This window comes from Callorhinchus milii, unplaced genomic scaffold, assembly GCF_018977255.1.
Source record: "Callorhinchus milii isolate IMCB2004 unplaced genomic scaffold, IMCB_Cmil_1.0 Scaffold210, whole genome shotgun sequence".
NCBI lineage: Eukaryota > Metazoa > Chordata > Chondrichthyes > Chimaeriformes > Callorhinchidae > Callorhinchus > Callorhinchus milii.
The window spans coordinates 32,785-46,736 of NW_024704951.1; the positions used below are offsets into that span (position 1 = coordinate 32,785).

Here is a 13,952-nt window from a genome sequence, read left to right on the forward strand (position 1 = left end):
AGCAGCACTGGCAGCATGCCGTCTTGTTTGGTGTTCAGCAGTGTCCTCAATAGGTGCAGCCATCGCAGCACTTATACAAATAGCATCAATTATTGTAATCCGCTTTGGTGAAGAGAAGCGCATGTTTTCCGCAAGGAACATTATAGGTGGAGGTAAAAGTTAGTAAGCAGAAAAAAGCATGAATAGTGAGTGTGTGAGTAAATGCTGTGGTGAGATTATTTATTAAATTATAGTTGAATGTGGAATCGTTGTAAGAATATGAAGACATAGCTGCAACGGAATAAAGTATGAGGATGTAAGTTGTTGGAGGGAGTAATTGTTTGTAGTGCTTGAAGTGGGTATGAATAGTATGTGTGTGGTGGTGCGTATACACAAAATAAGTTGAATGTGTGTGTGCGTGCTTTTTATTCCTTACCAGGCGATCTAGACTTGATTTATTTTGTCGTAGCTGTTGCATAGCGTCTATATTGTGTAGGAGGAGGTCGGTAGTCCTGGCACATAGATGTAGATATTTTAGAATCGTACATGTCTTTTTAAAATAAATATTGCAGTGTGTGTTAGAGGTGAGCCGTGCATGTGCATAGAGGACAGTAAGGAGCTGGAAGTGGATGAATTTGGCAGCAAAAGCGCAGGTCTGATAATAGGGAAGGATAACATGGTAAATATGACAACAAATATTGCAGTGCAGACACTTATGTTATGATGAGTGCTTGGAATTGTAGTATATGAAATGTCATAATGTGTTTGCGTGTGTGGCTAACCCATGGTGATAGAAATGGAGGGGGGGGGGAGGAATGGTGGGGGGTTGGAGTGTGCAGGTGTCTGAGGTTTGAAGTTGAGCAGGTAAGCTAAAAATAGTGTGACAAACACACTAACTCACCTGTGAGTACTCATTGAATGTTTACGCTGTGTAGGTTTAATGGTGTTGGCACAATTTGGTTCACAAAAAATTTACATGCGCAAAGTCTGCTTTATTTAATTAGCTTCATACTATTTTTTCGTCTTCAATTTTTTTTTGTTTACGGTTTCTGAATGTTTATTTCAATTGTTTAGTTTTTAGTTGATTTGGAATGCACTACAGTACTTGTTTCGATTGTGATGTGAATTTTATATTCTTATTCTTGGTTCTTTCGGTAAAGTCACGTAGAAGGGAAATAATAAAATAATAATAAAAAACGATAAATATGCCTCGAAGCCCTATGTTAACCCAAAACTCGAAGCATACAATTTCGGTTGTCTGATTAGAAAATGAATATTTATGAAAGCTAAATTCAGCTAACAAAGCAAAGGGTGTTGAAAATAATACTGTTTGTATTATGCATAAATTAATGTTCAAACGAAACTTAGAGGTGTGAAGCCAGGCTTAAGTATTGAATATCGCACTTTTAGCTTTCGCTCAGCAATTTCCAAGAACGTAACCTCCGATATTCAAGGGGGTAATTTATTTTCTGTCGATCGAGTACAGAAGAGGAGTACGGATTTTTAGCGGAAACTCGATTTCTGCATTTTTTATATAATTAATGCCTATAGTATCATAAAGAGGCTTGGGGCTTTTGGTTGTTTGTTTCGGGTCCAGTTCCACTTGTTGGAGACTCAGTGGAACGTAGACCCTAGATGTAGACGAAGGTTTCTTAAGGTTGAACAACAACGCCGGTTCCTCTGGGGGACCCGGCTTATATTCTCTGCGGTTTGGCTGGCTCCCTCCCTTGGCCACGACCACTTTCCAGAATCCTCGAGCAGGATCTGGACCCGACCACGGACCACCCCTAGCCCCCACTTGGGGCCCCTTCGTAGACTTAACTGGTCACGTGTCCTCTCGGGTCAACCAGAGTGCCATGGCCTTTAGTAACCTCATTCCTACGGCCGTCACTCCCACACCCTATCCTGTAGGGCCAGCACTGCATGCCAAGCGTGGTGCCATCCTGCGCTATCAATCAGCGCTCTAGGGCTGGTACGACACCCACCATAGTGGTATCCGCGATGTCGTTACACCGCACGCCGTGCCTCTCGAGGGCCAGCACGACACAGTGACATCCCGCGATGTCACTAGATCTGTAAGAGTTTATCTGTGGGGAGCGGTGGCGCAGTTATTACACTGTGTAACAAAAAACATTTTTGTTCCTGGGTAGTGTTATTTCCTCATTGCCTATTCCTCAAAAGTACAGATTATTCCCCACAACTTTGCTTTTTTGATCAGGACAATGAGAAACGGGCTAATTTGTGTCTTTTCGTTCACATAAAGTCCTGGTCACAAAAGCAAAGTTTGTGGGGAATAATAGCGATTTTGTATACTTTTTAGGCATAAGCAATTAAAAAATAACACTTTGTACACAGGAACAAAAATTGTGTTACATAGTATTATTACTGTATTATGAATTCAATAATTTGAGTTTGATTATCTCCGACAACAAACGTGATTGATAAGTGAAAACTTAACTTCTTGTGGGTCTCGGCTATGTTGATTGATCTTCAATTAATTACTTGGTGAAGTGAGAGAAGCATTCATATTGAGCAGATGAAGGTGGCCAGGCATGGTTCTGGACACACCACCACTTTTTACCATGCCAGTGTGTAACAGTGTCAAGTTTGTATTTGCAGTAAAGTATATTAACTCTATTGAACACGGAGGTTAAATCAAAACAATAGTTTATTTTTGTTTTTCTTTGGAACTTTTTACGAAAATGAACACGACACATATGCAGCTGAAGTTAGATCTGTTCATCCCAGCATTCAAGAAAATCTGAGCCTGGCTTCACACCTCTAAGTTTCGTTTGAACATTAATTTATGCATAATACAAACAGTATTATTTTCAACACCCTTTGCTTTGTTAGCTGAATTTAGCTTTCATAAATATTCATTTTCTAGTCAGACAACCGAAATTGTATGCTTCGAGTTTTGGGTTAACATAGGGCTTCGAGGCATATTTATGACTATTTGCCCTCATTGTTTGTCATAACAGCCCGTGTGATGAATTTGGGAATATTAATAAGTGTAGACGTGTAAGTCATATGTGCCTCGATACTTACGTAGATGGTGTGGATATTCTCTTTTTTCTGTCTGCAGCTGACGTTTCCTCTGACGCTTCCTCTGCAGAATTGGTCTGATGGAGCAAAGGCACTCAGCGCAGTTTGGTACAAAAATGCAACAATGCGACCAGTGTGCATACAGCACGGATCGTCCTGGACATTTCACACAGCACCAGAGAACTCACACAGGAGAGAAACCCTTCAGGTGCACTCTGTGCGGGAAGGCGTTTGCCGAGTCATCACATCTTAAACTACACCAGAGAACACACACGGGAGAGAAACCCTTCAAGTGCAGTGTGTGTGGGAAGGCATTTTCAAATTCATCTGCTCTTAAAAACACCGGAGAACACACACAGGAGAGAAACCCTTCAAGTGCAGTCTGTGCGGGAAGGTGTTTTCACAGTCATCTGGTCTTGTATTGCACCAGAGAACACACACGGGAGAGAAACCCTTCAAGTGCAGTCTGTGCGGGAAGGCGTTTGCAGTGTCATCACATCTTAAACAACACCAGATAACACACACAAAAGAGAAACCTTTCAAGTGCACTGTCTGTGAGAAGTCATTTGCATGGTCATCAGGTCTTAATTGCCACCAGAGAACACACCGGGAGAGAAACCCTTCAGGTGCACTGTGTGCGGGAAAGCATTTGCAGGTTTATCAAATCTTAACAGACACCAGAGGACATACAATCATCAGAAGATCCCCAAGGAGTGGAGTCTGAAATCGGCTTGTGAAAGTCAAAGTGCTGCAATGAGCCCATCCCTCATGAAACCAGAACTAAATCCCAGCATGGACACTTTTAAAGGTATCAAGGTGAAATGTGAAGAGGCGAAGGTGAAATGTGAAGAAGTGATGAGCGAAGAAGTGAAGGTGAAATGTGAAAAAGTGATGGTGAAGAGCGAAAAAGTGACAGTAAACTGTGAAGATGAAGATTCAACTCCAAAATCGGACCTTCACATCGATGGGGGCAACGTGAAGCAGGAGGAGAATTCTGACTGTGAGTCAGAGCGAGGCACCTCCCAACAGTTTGTGGAAGTGGAGGTGTGGGTGGACTTCTTAGACAATGCAAAGTCAAATGGAGACCCGGTAGATGTGTAAGCTTAATGAAGCTCCAATAGATTCACCTTTGTCACAGGCCTTTAATGAAAATGAACGTGAAGTCGAACACTCAATTCCTGGGTTCAGCCTGCAGAATAAGAGCGGCGAGTATTTGTTGACCTGTGGGTTGGGTAGATGAATAATCAGGATCAAGAGACAATATGCTCCCAAGTATTCCACTGTTATATTTATATTTGCATTGATATGGTGCTTGCTTTATTGCCTTAGCAACTCAGTTGTTTCATGTCTCATCACAGACACTCGAAGAGCACCTTCAAGTGGCAGCTGCCTCTGTGTGATAAGGTGACCCTGCTTGAGCCTGCATGTGGGCATGAGTCTGTCAGTAGGGAGTGATGATCGATGTGTAATCTCCATTATGTAATTTCTGGATAATGTTTGGAATTATCCAAATATTGACCATGACCCCAACATGCAATGACCTATGCGTTTTGAATGACAATAGTATGTTTTACATCCACTGTTAAGCAGACGGTGCATATTTGGTTTAATGTTACTGGAGTAGCCAGGGGTGCCTGTCGGATTTGAGCCTTGAACCTCTGTAATAAATAGAGAATGTGCTACCACTGGGCTTCCCTTAATCTGAGTGTAGGCATGACAGCCTGAATGTTTCTAACCGGAGCAGATGTTCAATTTAGAGGGGTCCACGTTTTACATGGCTACAGAAGGGAGGGCATTACTGTGGCCGAGAAGAACCGAAGCTTCATGCCGAGTGACAGACCAGGTAGCTTCCACACAGCATTGCGCAGCCGATGAAATGATAATGCCGCCCGACTGAATTCGGACCACCCACACAGTGTACACACACCATGTCTACACAGAGCGTACACAGTGTACCCGCACAGTATACAAACAGCCTGTACACACACAGTAACAAAAACAACCGCCATTTGTCACTAAGTGTTAATGAGCCCGGCACATTATCATAATTTATTCATATTGGTTCTTTCGGTAAAGTCACGTAGAATGGAAATAATAAATAAAAATAAAACTATAAAATAATTCTCACGTTTCGGCCACAACGCAAGCAGCCGTCACCAGGTGAAGACCAGGTCTGTCGATTTTACCGAAAGAACCAAGAATATGAAGCCCTGCAGTCACGAAAGCTTTAAATCGAAATATAATTTATTCACCATTGTAACCTCATTTGCCCAGAGGAAAAAATATGATAATTTTTTTTTACCCCTTTTAGCTGTCAACAAAACTGATCTGGTCCAACACCATGTGAGACTAGGCTCTAAGGAAAGCTGTCTTGGGTGTGGACCAATCAACTTCAAGGACAGTGCATACATTATCAGAGTTATATTTTTCGTTTGTATTACGACTGCAGGTATTGTGGTCTATGCAAACATGACTCCTTGTAAAAAAGGTGTCAGTTTTGTTGCCAGATAAAATGGTAAAACAAATTATAATTTTTCGATTTAAAGCTTTCGTGACTGCAGGGATTCATCTTCTTGGTTCTTTCGGTAAAGTCACGTAGAAGGGAAGTAATAAAATAAACGTCGTGAGATAATTATCTTATTTTATTATGTTTTATTTTTATTATTTTATTACTTCCCTTCTACGTGACTTTACCGAAAGAACCAAGAAGATAAATTATAATTTATTCAAGTTACACTGCTGCTCGATAGGGGAGGGGATTGTGTGGACCCCGCAAGTGACGTCATGTCACCTGCCGCATGACGTCACGGCATACCAGGAAGCTTCTGCTCCGCGCACGTTCGCGCACGGAAGATCCGTGGTGAGAAGATTACATCGTGGTGGTTGTGGTTATTGTTGTGGTTGTTGTTGTGAACCTAGGTAGAGCCTCGCTCCTTCTCCTCTCGTATGGATATCAATTGAGTAGCAGCGAGTATGGAATCGATGTCCAGGTTGGAACATTACAAACGCAGGGCCTAGCCATGCGGGGCCTTGCCTCCTGCCCTCGCCTGATTGCATTTGCTTTAATTCTCAGCTTAAGTTTAATTTGTCTTCACCTGGCTCACTACTTTGAAACTTTTTTTTACTTTAAATATTTCTACGTTTTTTATTTTACCAGGCATAGCCACTTGAGCTACACCGCTCGTTTTCAGAAGCGACCTGCCCACCAGCAGTGGGCTTATCAACGCGTGGAAATGTTTATCGGTCAAATACTCTAAACGCGTGGTGATGTTGACTCTAAATGTGCAGGGGAAAACCGCAGGATCCGGAGGAAAATCCACGCGACCACGGAGAGAGAGGGACACGCAAACTCCAAATATACAGCCATAATACAGGTTTGTTTGTGTGAGATCGCGTAAATAAATCAATGTGTCGTTAACCCCGCCACCACCGGACAGCCAATTAGCAAGGGTTGTCACGTAAACAGAACGTGGACCATGTGTCACTAGTACAGCACTAGTGTGTAGTGTAGTGTATAGTAGTGTATAGTGTAGTGTATGGTAGTGTATAGTGTAGTGTACTAGTACAGCATATCGGTATGTTGGAGAGCCAAGCCACAACATTTACAATCTGAGTACGACGTTTTGACAGTACAGTGGTACCCCGGGGATCGAACTTAATTCGTTCCAGAAGGCCATTCGAACACCGATTTGTTGGAACACCGAATTAATTTCCCCCATAAGAGTTAATGTTAAGGACATGAATTGGTTCCAGACACAATACATCTCTCATACAGCATTTTTACACGAAGTTTACAGTAATTACATGAATAAAAAATACAAAAAAAACAACAAATGAAATAAATGAACATTGAACTTACTACCACTAACCTTCTTAGGAGACATTGTGTATGGATAAACACCAAAAACACTAAAATAAAGGAAATTAACTAAAAAGTTAAGGAACGATGTTTTGCCGGTCTGCACTGGGTGAGAGCTACGCGTTAACTAAGCTCTCACACGGTAAAACATTTGTCTGGGTAAGCGTCATGCATGCTGGCCATACACGTCTCAGCCAAACAGGTTTTTTCAAGTCGTGATTGCCCGTTCGACCTCCGAATTTCGTTCGGTTTCCGGGCAAAAAATGGTCGGAAATATGTTCTACACCGATTTGTTCGAGTTCTGGTGCGTTCCATCTCCGAGATTCTTCTGTAATTTCAACAAACTTCATCAGGCGACAGCCAAATGTTGTGGCTTGGCTCTGTGGGAATATAAATTGGCTCACTGGGTTCATAGCGCAGCACGCTAACTGTTGCACCACCGCTCCCCACTCACGCAAAAACTTCATCGGAAGTATAGTATTTTTTCCAGTAATGACTAAGTTACCCGGCTTAGCTCAGGTCTCAGTAATTAAACATTAAGAGTAATGTCTTGCCATTCTGACTTTATTACAATTATTGAATTTTGCCAATGAAGTCTGTAATGTGTGTATATTGTCTCGGTTTTTTGGTTGTGTTATACAATATCAGGGCTTGTTTTGTTTCATAATGAGGACAACTTCTAAATCGTGGCCCTTGGAGAGCTTCATGATAGACAATGTTGGATGTTTTTGCCATCTGGTGGGTTTCATCAAATGAAGCTTCCATTTTGGTATACATGTCGACAGAAAATTTGTGGAAGAGCTCTTTGCATCTCAAGAACAGATTGAAGTTGCCGTTCGCCCATGATCCTGAAGGCAAAGCAGTCCATGGCGGAAATCTTCTTTTGTGTTGGCAAGCCTGTTGCTAGGTCCGTTTGGGAAGTCGGAAAAATTGTAGCCATCATCACCTTGCCAGAAAATCAGTAGACATTGCAGAGCATCATGGGATCGGTGTGTTTCATTTCTGTGTAGGGTGTTGTTCCTCAGTTGCAAGACGATGCCTCGAGTGCCATGTTCAGCAGTCAGAATGACAGCGACTTCAGATGTGAGTGCATTTAAGCGGCACTCATGTTGACCATGTGGATTTAGTCTGCATGAATGACAACATTGTAACTCTGAAGTCATTTTTTACATGGCACACTTGAAACTGAATGTAAGAGTTTTCCTTATGGAGCATGTCTTGCAACAGCAATAGGACTGGCATCTTGGTGTTTATGACATTTTTGCAATGCTGGTGAGCCTGTCTGGTATTGTCAGATATGCAAGTAGATCTCTGGTAATGTAGGTAGGTTATTAGGTAGTGGCAGCAGACTGCAATGCGAGTATGTACCTGGCCTGCACTTAAATGTGGGCATGTAGCCAGATGTTACGATGAGTTGGTCGGTGCCAAAACATGATCATTTGGAACCATGAGTTATATTTTAAATTGTTGTTTTGGAAATGGCTTTTCAGGTATCAATACATGAATAGGCTCGGTATGGTCATTAATTGTAGGAAGCTGAACCATGGTACTGTTGCAGAATAGCCTTGGAGGGTCTCCTTTCAATGTCATTGTATGGCAGTAGCTGCAAGAAGTAGACATGGAACCAATAGCAACTAATGGATCGGTGTAAATGAAGTGAGAAATTTATGGAAAAAATACTTATCCTTTTGGCTGCAGGGTAGGCACCTGGTTGCAGCCATTGTAGTACTGTTTGCAAGCTGAGGTGCTTGTTGGCGGACTGGAGTCTATTAGCTGTTGCAACAGCCAATTGTGCTGTGTTACTTTCTGTGGAGCTTATTGCTTTTGATGAGATGCATTCACTGTAGGTGCAGCAGCATAGCAGCACTGGCAGCATGCCGTCTTGTTTTGGTGTTCAGCAGTGTCCTCAATAGGTGCAGCCATCGCAGCACTTATACAAATAGCATCAATTATTGTAATCCGCTTTGGTGAAGAGAAGCGCATGTTTTCCGCAAGGAACATTATAGGTGGAGGTAAAAGTTAGTAAGCAGAAAAAAGCATGAATAGTGAGTGTGTGAGTAAATGCTGTGGTGAGATTATTTATTAAATTATAGTGAATGTGGAATCGTTGTAAGAATATGAAGACATAGCTGCAACGGAATAAGTATGAGGATGTAAGTTGTTGGAGGGAGTAATTGTTTGTAGTGCTTGAAGTGGGTATGAATAGTAATGTGTGTGGTGGTGCGTATACACAAAAATAAGTTGAATGTGTGTGTGCGTGCTTTTTATTCCTTACCAGGCGATCTAGACTTGATTTATTTTGTCGTAGCTGTTGCATAGCGTCTATATTGTGTAGGAGGAGGTCGGTAGTCCTGGCACATAGATGTAGATATTTTAGAATCGTACATGTCTTTTTAAAATAAATATTGCAGTGTGTGTTAGAGGTGAGCCGTGCATGTGCATAGAGGACAGTAAGGAGCTGGAAGTGGATGAATTTGGCAGCAAAAGCGCAGGTCTGATAATAGGGAAGGATAACATGTAAATATGACAACAAATATTGCAGTGCAGACACTTATGTTATGATGAGTGCTTGGAATTGTAGTATATGAAATGTCATAATGTGTTTGCGTGTGTGGCTAACCCATGGTGATAGAAATGGAGGGGGGGGGGGAGGAATGGTGGGGGGTTGGAGTTGCAGGTGTCTGAGGTTTGAAGTTGAGCAGGTAAGCTAAAAATAGTGTGACAACACACTAACTCACCTGTGAGTACTCATTGAATGTTTACGCTGTGTAGGTTTAATGGTGTTGGCACATTTGGTTCACAAAAAATTTACATGCGCAAGTCTGCTTTATTTAATTAGCTTCATACTATTTTCGTTTCAATTTTTTTTTGTTTACGGTTTCTGAATGTTTATTTCAATTGTTTAGTTTTTAGTTGATTTGGAATGCACTACAGTACTTTGTTTCGATTGTGATGTGAATTTTATATTCTTATTCTTGGTTCTTTCGGTAAAGTCACGTTAGAAGGGAAATAATAAAATAATAATAAAAAACGATAAATATGCCTCGAAGCCCTATGTTAACCCAAAACTCGAAGCCATACAATTTCGGTTGTCTGATTAGAAAATGAATATTTATGAAAGCTAAATTCAGCTAACAAAGCAAGGTGTTGAAAATAATACTGTTTGTATTATGCATAAATTAATGTTCAAACGAAACTTAGAGGTGTGAAGCCAGGCTTAAGTATTGTATCGCACTTTTAGCTTTCGCTCAGCAATTTCCAAGAAGGTAATTTATTTTCTGTCGATCGAGTACAGAAGAGGAGTACGGATTTTTGCGGAAACTCGATTTCTGCATTTTTATATAATTAATGCCTATAGTATCATAAAGAGGCTTGGGGCTTTTGGTTGTTTGTTTCGGGTCCAGTTCCACTTGTTGGAGACTCAGTGGAACGTAGACCCTAGATGTAGACGAAGGTTTCTTAAGGTTGAAAACAACTCCGGTTCCTCTGGGGGACCCGGCTTATATTCTCTGCGGTTTGGCTGGCTCCCTCCCTTGGCCACGACCACTTTCCAGAATCCTCGAGCAGGATCTGGACCCGACCACACGGACCACCCCTAGCCCCCACTTGGGGCCCCTTCGTAGACTTAACTGGTCACGTGTCCTCTCGGGTCAACCAGAGTGGCCATGGCCTTTAGTAACCTCATTCCTACGGCCAGTCACTACACACACCCTATCCTGTAGGGCAGCACTGCATGCCAAGCGTGGTGCCATCCTGCGCTATCAATCAGCGCTCTAGGGCTGGTAACGACACCCACCATAGTGGTATCCGCGATGTCGTTACACCGCACGCCGTGCCTCTCGAGGGCCAGCACGACACAGTGACATCCCGCGATGTCACTAGATCTGTAAGAGTTTATCGTGTGGGGAGCGGTGGCGCAGTTATTACAACTGTGTAACAAAAAACATTTTTGTTCCTGGGTAGTGTTATTTCCTCATTGCCTATTCCTCAAAAGTACAGATTATTCCCCACAACTTTGCCTTTTTTGATCAGGACAATATGAAAAACCTATCGCGGCTAATTTGTGTCTTTCGTTCAACATAAGAGTCCTGGTCACAAAAGCAAAGTTTGTGGGGAATAATAGCGATTTTGTATACTTTTTAGGCATAAGCAATTAAAAAATAACACTTTGTACACAGGAAAAAAATTGTGTTACATAGTATTATTACTGTATTATGAATTCAATAATTTGAGTTTGATTATCTCCGACAACAAACGTGATTGATAAGTGAAAACTTAACTTCTTGTGGGTCTCGGCTATGTTGATTGATCTTCAATTAATTACTTGTGAAGTGAGAGAAGCATTCATATTGAGCAGATGAAGGTGGCCAGGCATGGTTCTGGACACACCACCACCTTTTTACCATGCCAGTGTGTATACAGTGTCAAGTTTGTATTTGCAGTAAAGTATATTAACATATTGAACACGGAGGTTAATCATAGTTTATTTTTGTTTTTCTTTGGAACTTTTTAACGAAAATGAACACGCACATATGCAGCTGAAGTTAGATCTGTTCATCCCAGCATTCAAGAAAATCTGAGCCTGGCTTCACACCTCTAAGTTTCGTTTGAACATTAATTTATGCATAATACAAACAGTATATTTTCAACACCACTTTGCTTTGTTAGCTGAATTTAGCTTTCATAAATATTCATTTTCTAGTCAGACAACCGAATTGTATGCTTCGAGTTTGGGTTAACATAGGGCTTCGAGGCATATTTATGACTATTTGCCCTCATTGTTTGTCATAACAGCCCGTGTGATGAACTTTGGGAATATTAATAAGTGTAGACGTGTAAGTCATATGTGCCTCGATACTTAGCGTAGATGGTGTGGATATTCTCTTTTTTCTGTCTGCAGCTGACGTTTCCTCTGACGCTTCTCTGCAGAATTGGTCTGATGGAGCAAAGGCACTCAGCGAGTTTGGTACAAAAATGCAACAATGCGACCAGTGTGCATACAGCACGGATCGTCCTGGACATTTACACAAGCACCAGAGAACTCACACAGGAGAGAAACCCTTCAAGTGCATGTGTGCGGAAGGCGTTTGCAGTCATCACATCTTTAACTACACACAGAGAACACACGGAGAGAAACCCTTCAGTGCAGTGTGTGGAAGGCGTTTGCACAATTCACTGCTCTTAAAAACACCAGAGAACACACACAGGAGAGAAACCCTTCAGTGCAGTCTGTGTGGGAAGGGTTTGCACAGTCATCTTCTTATTCACCAGAGAACACACACGGGAGAGAAACCCTTCAAGTGCAGTCTGTGGGGAAGGCGTTTGCACATTCATACATCTTAACAACACCAGAAACACACACAGAGAAACCTTCAAGTGCACTGTCTGTGAGAAGGCATTTGCAGTCATCAGGTCTTAACACCAGAGAACACACACGGGAGAGAAACCCTTCAGTTGCACTGTGTGGGAAGGCGTTTGCAGTCATCAATCTTAAAGACACCAGAGGACACACAAGCATCAGAAGATCCCCAAGAAATGGAGTCTGAAATCGGCTTGTGAAAGTCAAAGTGCTGCAATGAGCCCATCCCTCATGAAACCAGAAGTGAATCCCAGCTTGGACACTTTTAAAGGTATCAAGGTGAAATGTGAAGAGGCGAAGGTGAAATGTGAAGAAGTGATGAAGAGCGAAGAAGTGAAGGTGAAATGTGAAGTGATGGTGAAGAGCGAAAAAGTGACGGTAAACTGTGAAGATGAAGATTCAACTCCAAAATCGTACCTTCACATCGATGGAGGCAACGTGAAGCAGGAGGAGAATTCTGACTGCGAGGCAGAGCTAGGCAACTCCCAGAGTTTGTGGAAGTGGAGGTGTGGGTGGACTTCTTAGACAATACAAAGTCAAATGGAGACCCGGTAGATGTGTAGCTTAATGAAGCTCCAATAGATGCACCTTTGTCACAGGCCTTTAATGAAAAGAACGTGAAATTGAACACTGAATTCCTGGGTTCAACCTGCAGAGTAAGAGCGGCGAGTATTTGTTGACCTGTGGGTTGGGTAGATGAATAATCAGGAGCAAGAGCCAATAAGCTTCTAAGTATTCCACTGTTATATTTATATTTGCATTGATATGGTGTTTTAATTGCCTCAGCAACTCAGTTTTCATATCTCATCACAACACTCGAAGAGCACCTTCAAGTGGCAGCTGCCTCTGTCATAAGGTGACCTGCTGTCACCTGCATGTGGGCATGAGTCTGTCAGTAGGGGGTGATGATTGATGTGTAATCTTCATTATGTAATTTCTGGATAATGTTTGAAATTGCCCAAATATTGACCATGACACCAACATGCAATGACCTATGCGTTTTGAATGACACATCGTATGTTTTACATCCACTGTTAAGCAGACGGTGCATATTTTGTTAATGTTACTGGAGTAGCCAGGTGCCTGTCGGATTTGAACCTTGAACCTCTGTAATAAATAGAGAATGTGCTACCACTGGCTTCCCTTAATCTGAGTGTAGGCATGACAGCCTGAATGTTTCTAACCGAGCAGATGTTCAATTTAGAGGGGTCCACGTTTTACATGGCTACAGAAGGGAGGGCATTACTGTGAGAAGAACCGAAGCTTCATGCGGAGTGACAGACCAGGTAGCTTCCACACAGCATTGCGCAGCCGATGAAATGATAATGCCGCCCGACTGATTCGGACCACCCACACAGTGTACACACACCATGTCTACACAGAGCGTACACAGTGTACCCGCACAGTATACAAACAGCCTGTACACACAGTAACAAAACAACCGCCATTTGTCACTAAGTGTTAATGAGCCCGGCACATTATCATAATTTATTCATATTGGTTCTTTCGGTAAAGTCACGTAGAATGGAAATAATAAAATAAAAATAAAACTATAAAATAATTCTCACGTTTCGGCCACAACGCAAGCAGCCGTCACCAGGTGAAGACCAGGTCTGTCGATTTTACCGAAAGAACCAAGAATATGAAGCCCTGCAGTCACGAAAGCTTTAAATCGAAATATAATTTATTCACCATTGTAACCTCATTTGC

At 42.1% G+C, this 13,952-nt stretch overlaps 1 protein-coding gene across 1 annotated transcript in view; it reads left to right on the forward strand.

Annotated features, from left to right (window-relative positions):
• Positions 1–13,952, forward strand: part of LOC121851921 (zinc finger protein 501-like) — a 30,522-nt gene that overhangs the window by 14,033 nt on the left and 2,537 nt on the right. The window contains exon 4 of the mRNA XM_042346000.1: positions 3,539–3,657. Coding sequence (XP_042201934.1) covers positions 3,539–3,657 — 119 coding nt within the window. The remainder of the gene's footprint in view (positions 1–3,538; positions 3,658–13,952) is intronic.